The sequence below is a fragment of the Sinocyclocheilus anshuiensis genome, unplaced genomic scaffold (genome assembly GCF_001515605.1).
Source record: "Sinocyclocheilus anshuiensis isolate Anshui unplaced genomic scaffold, SAMN03320099.WGS_v1.1 scaffold322, whole genome shotgun sequence".
Taxonomy (NCBI): Eukaryota; Metazoa; Chordata; class Actinopteri; order Cypriniformes; family Cyprinidae; genus Sinocyclocheilus; species Sinocyclocheilus anshuiensis.
Window position 1 is genome coordinate 418584 of NW_015542366.1, and position 5646 is coordinate 424229.

General features: G+C 38.7%; 1 protein-coding gene across 4 annotated transcripts in view; it reads left to right on the forward strand.

Annotated features, from left to right (window-relative positions):
• The window catches only part of LOC107692118 (intersectin-1-like), a 43037-nt gene that overhangs the window by 31127 nt on the left and 6264 nt on the right, over nt 1-5646 (forward strand). For 2 of the 4 annotated variants that reach the window (XM_016491024.1, XM_016491025.1), the window contains exons 14-17: nt 600-740; nt 1046-1133; nt 1982-2121; nt 2862-2948. In XM_016491024.1, coding sequence (XP_016346510.1) covers nt 600-740; nt 1046-1133; nt 1982-2121; nt 2862-2948 — 456 coding nt within the window. The remainder of the gene's footprint in view (nt 1-599; nt 741-1045; nt 1134-1981; nt 2122-2861; nt 2949-5646) is intronic. The other 2 variants (XM_016491026.1, XM_016491027.1) reach the window with 1 other exon arrangement.

Genomic DNA, 5646 nt, shown 5'->3' on the forward strand with positions numbered 1-5646 from the left:
GAGTTAAAGGTATAAACCGAGGGGATTTTGGATATCTCTTTTTATCACTACATAAATCAGAAAATACAACCATGTTTTTAGGAATAAAATGTTGAACAAATACATAAACAAACCCATCAGCAACACCAAACAGAATTGTAATCTGTTTGAGTGGCTCCATATGCATATTAAACCAAAGTTAATCTGATGCTGAGTTTAGTAGTTTGACATCTGTTGTTCTTTTTGGCTCTTCTCTAGAATGATAAGAATTCACAGTTGGAGGGTAAACTGCGGGACATTCGTTTCCGTCTCTCTATAATCACTGTAATCTGTAGAAGGAGTTGCTGACTGGTCATATTTGGTACTGCAGGAACAATTTTACAAACGACAGTTGAGCTGATTGAACACGAAATCAACACCTTAGGTCGCAGAGGCATGAAAACAATCAAGAACGAAATGATCAGATTGGTGAATTAAGCATTATTTGATTAGTATTCCTGTTTGTTTTGCTCATTGAACTGTTGTTACAAGTGCAGTTTTAGACCATTTTGATGATTAAAGTTAATCTGATGCTGAGTTTAGTAGTTTGACATCTGTTGTTCTTTTTGGCTCTTCTCTAGAATGATAAGAAGTCACAGTTGGAGGGTAAACTGCAGGACATTCGTTTCCGTCTCTCGGCTCAGAGGCACGAGATCGAGAGCACCAATAAGACGCGAGAGCTCCGCATTGCTGAGATCACTAGCCTGCAACAGCAGCTGCAGGTGTGCACTTCTCATTTCTCTCTTATTTCTTCTCACTTGCCTCATACAGAGGCATCGTCAGCATCCTTTCCGCATTCACATCATTTGAATTAGTCTCTCCTCCCCGGTTTGGGGTGTTTTTTGAGTGTGTGGAAGAGACGAGGGATTTTAAACCCCTCATGGACAGAGACAAATGCTTTAGACTGTACATATCTTGTTTATTTACAATTATACACAATAAGATATCAGTTTTAAGTTGCTCTGTACATAAGTGTTTCAAAGTAATCCGAATATTTTATGTGTTTTCTTTCTTTTGTCTCCATCAGGAGTCTCAGCAGTGGTTGAGTCGGTTGATTCCTGACAAACAGTGTCTGAATGACCAGCTGAAGCAGGTTCAGCAGAACAGTCTGCACAGTAAGAACCCTTTCCTCTACACCACTTTAAAGATCCAGACTAGTTTTCTGGTTAGATATTATCACACTAGACGTTTTGGTGCAAACCAGGGTCCATTTCAACAGTTGGGATCTACTCATCTTATGTGGTTACCTAATTAATGTGGTAAACAGCTGCCATTAGTACTTACTGTGGTACCTTGTGTCTTTGTCAGTGTTATACTAAAAAACTAAATATTGTTGGAGTTCATGAACTCAGAAATTTTTTTTTAATTAAACTGTTTGGTGGTGAGATGTAGGGTTCTGTCTTCTGGTCATTATTATTTCAAAGTTTGTCCAAGTTTCTATAAAATTGCTGGGAATAAAATTGATGATCAGCCCAACACGTCTTTGTTTCACAAACCGGTTGAAATTCAGGACACTCAAATCAAGGTGTGTTCAGAGTTCTTGCCCTCAACACGCCCACATAAAGCCTTTGTAACATCTAAACAAACAATGATCTATAATCACTGTAATCTGTAGAAGTTGCTGCTGACTGGTCATATTTGGTACTGCAGGAACAATTTTACAAACGACAGTTGAGCTGATTGAACACAAAATCAACACCTTAGGTCGCAGAGGCATGAAAACAGTCAAGAACTAAATGATCAGATTGGTGAACTAAGCATTATTTGAACTGTATTCCTGTTTGTTTTGCTCATTGAACTGTTGAAACAAGTGCAGTTTTAGACCATTTTGATGATTAAAGCTTCCTTTTGTTTACATCAGTGTAAAACGGGGAAAAATAAATCGCTTTGCAGAATGATTCACAAGGATGTTGATCTCTCATGGATGCTCTTTAATTGTTGTCTGATTATTTCTGCTTTGTAGGAGACTCTCTGTCTAGTCTTCAGAGGGCCATTGAAATGAAGGAATCCACCAAACAGCAGCTGAGAGAACAGCTGGACGCTGTGGAGAAGGAGACACGTTCTAAACTATTGGAGATAGATGCCTTCAACACACAGCTGAAGGTACTGAATCTCTGAAAGACCTATACAAACACACATTCTTACACAAACAGACAGACCATTTTGTCTTCAGTAGTGTTATTTTATTAGTTACTTGGCGTTGTGTGTGTGCAGGGGGCAAAATTAACATTTGTGCAACATTTAAGTAAAATTGGCTTTGGTAAATAAATACAATTTAAATAACTTACCAGTTTATTAGAGCTGCAACATAATACATCATTTAAATGAATTTTCTGTAATAATGATGATAATGATTCAAATAACCTTTTGGTTGATTTTAACTATCATCTAAATACAAACAGCTGTTTCATGGCTAGTAAGAAAAAATTGTGGTAAAATTGCTGAAGTCATTTACCATTGAAAGTTGGGGCAGTGTTCATTTTGGGCCCTCTGTGTTTGTGTGAATGAAAGAGGAAGTAAGAGAGAGTGCATTCTGAGACATCATTGACTTCCACCCAGTGTATATGATAAAACCAACAGAACACTCTTAATTTTGTCTTAATGTGCCTTCAGAATAAGAGAAAAAAAGTGTGTGATAAAGTAGAAGTATTTTCACTGCATCACACAATTTCTTGTTCCTCTCTCACTGTATCTGCCTGCTGCTCACTCTGTCACCCCGCCCCTCATCCTCCGTTCATCTTGGCTGACTCCCTCTCAACTCTCCTCCCTCCACCATGTTTATACGGCTTGGTTGGCCCTCATTGTTCTGGCTTGACCGTGCTTTACCCTTCGTGGTGGTACAGTCCTTGGGGCTGTTCTATCAGACCCACGCTGCTAGGATGGAGAACCTGCAATCGGATCTTCTTAATGAAGAGCAGAGTGGGCGACAGGTAGACAACCTGATAATGCTGTTAACCCCCAGAAAACTACTACCAAACTATTACCCCCTACTCTCGCAGCACTATGCTCTCTGTTGCCCTATATGAGGGGAGTTAGAGTAGCACACTTCCAGTTGTCTTGTCTTGACTACTTCCCTTTACTAAGCCATCAAAAGGGCTCTACAATAAGGATTTTTTTTATCAGCTGAGATTTTTACCTGCCCTTGTCATATTTTCATTTAGGATGAACAAACTCAAAATACTACAAAACTCCTAATAATGATAATAATAATTTATAAAAAAAAAATTTTTGATTTGAAAAGATCATTTTAAACAGATTGAAAATACAGTGTAAATGTATTTAGAAAACATATCAATTGCAGGAAACAATATATTATTATCTGAAATGTTTCTTTTCTGACCAAGTGTTGGATTCTGTGTTGATTGCTGGGCCGCCGATTAATTGGAAAACCAGTTCCTTTGGTTTTTAGCGATTCCACAAAATCACAGTACTACTTACAGTTATTGACACATTAGTGTGATAAAGAAACATGTCCAAATGAGAAAATAAAACATGGGGTGTACTTGATGTACAAAAACACAATAAGCCTCAAAGTATAATGCGGTACTTGTGCACTGACTGACACACACTCAAAGAAAGCCAGCTGTCACACACGCTTGAATAGTGAAATACACAAAGTGATGTCAAAATGCCCCTCTTACTGAGAATTCCAGTAAACATGGTCAGTTAAGTAAATATAAATAGTTGGGAGAAAACCGAATGTGTATTGGATCTGTGCATTAGGTCTTAAAGTTACAGCAGCCTAATATTTCATTTGTATCTTTGTCTTATTGCGTGCAATTTCTTTTTCTTAATTTTAAGAACAGAATAAAAAAAAATAAAAAATAACTTCCTATACAAGTTAGTGTCAGAACAAAAATAAACAAGCTTTCTGCATTTTTTTTCTGTCATGGATGACTTACATGTAGTTTACATATTCCCCAAAATTCTGGAAATTACAGCCACAAAATCAGCCATATTAAATGCCAAAAAAAAAAAGTGGAATCCTGGTGCGGCTGAAAATCAAGATGTGGGCTACTGTAGGTGTCATGATGACAGCAGAGTTGAAAGGTGTGTGTAAATGTAGGATGCGCTCTTGTTTGGACGTTGTTTGGACGTGCACCAGACAGACCTCTTTGGTCTATGCGTTGGGTCTTGCTGTATTTTTTGTGTTATATTATTGAGCATTGCATTTTCAAGTCTCTCATACTGACCTTGTGACAAGGGTCCATCTTTATTGTTGAGCCCTGATGAATAATATTCCTGAAATAATAGTTTTGGAGATTTTTTTAAGCCTGTAGCTCACATTAATTAACAAAGCAAAGGCTTCGCTGCTCTGCTTTGGTTCAAATGTCGTGTCTGGCCCATTTGTTTCGCTCTGTACATAAGATAAATAAGCTTAAGAGGCTCTGCATTGTGTAGAGCTGAGTACACATCAGAACAGAGTGCAAACAAAATGATGATGATAACGATGATGATGGTGGTGTGACCTTTGACCCCTCACCATATGGGTGGCTCTGTGTCTCTTGCAGTCAGGGAGCTCTGTGGACGAGGTGCTGTTGGACTGTCTCGCAGCACTGCTGGCCTGTTTGAAGCATATACACTTCTACTTCCAGGTCATCCCTCCCTCTTCCCCCAACCTTTGATTTCCCCCTACAACACGTCCCCTGCTCGTGTGTCTCACTGCACCTCCTCCAGCTCCCTTTGAGAAGCCCATCAAAGGCAGCGTTGTAGCTATTCTAAACCTTCACGTATGTGTGTTATACACTTGAATGGCTAACTCTCTCTGTCTTTCTAGAGTCTGTCTATTACCAAACCGCTTGCAGTGATCTTTTGTGATTGTATAATTCGATGTGCAAATTGTGCTTATGCGACATTCAACATTTAACAGAAATGTAGCTTTGATAAGAGATCCCAGACCAGGGAAACATACTCTCAGTAATAAGTATATGCTATCAACAGATCTGTCATTTTAATATCTAAAAAAAAATTTAACACGACTCCTTTACCAAATCCTGATGGTGATCCCAAAGAGCTTGCTTATTGGTGGAATTGTCTGGCATTACATAAGCAGCAGTGTTTCCATTGGTCTGCTGAAACGCAGTCTGTCGTTTCCTCACTTCTGACTTCTGTGGTTCATGTGACCTTACCCAGCAGACATTGCAGCCTGCCATCATGAACGCAATCGCTATGCAGTTTGCACCATGTACCATGCAAGTGTACGATTTTCGCATACAGTATTAAAACTGTCAGTCAATTGTTACATTGGTGAGCCATTTGCCAGCCATTTATTAACATTATAAATGGTTACATGATTCATACAGTCAAGCACACAAAGTGTATGCTGTGTACTGTTTTTACATTTTCTATTTTAAATAATAATAAAATGTTTAGAGATAGAAGAGAGTATGAAATAGTCGGGAATAGACAGTAGAATCTTTTGAGATTTTCAGTATTTTTAGATGGTGACCTATGAGCTGTAGTCAGAAATATGAATTGGTATAAAAAACAAATAGAGACTATGTGACTGAGACTTCGAACAGATTGTCCAGACAGCACTTGCAGGGCACAGCTGTGAACGTATCTGTGTGTGTGTGTGTGTGTGTGTGTGTGTGTGTGTGTGTGTGTGTGTGCGAGAGAGAGAGAGAG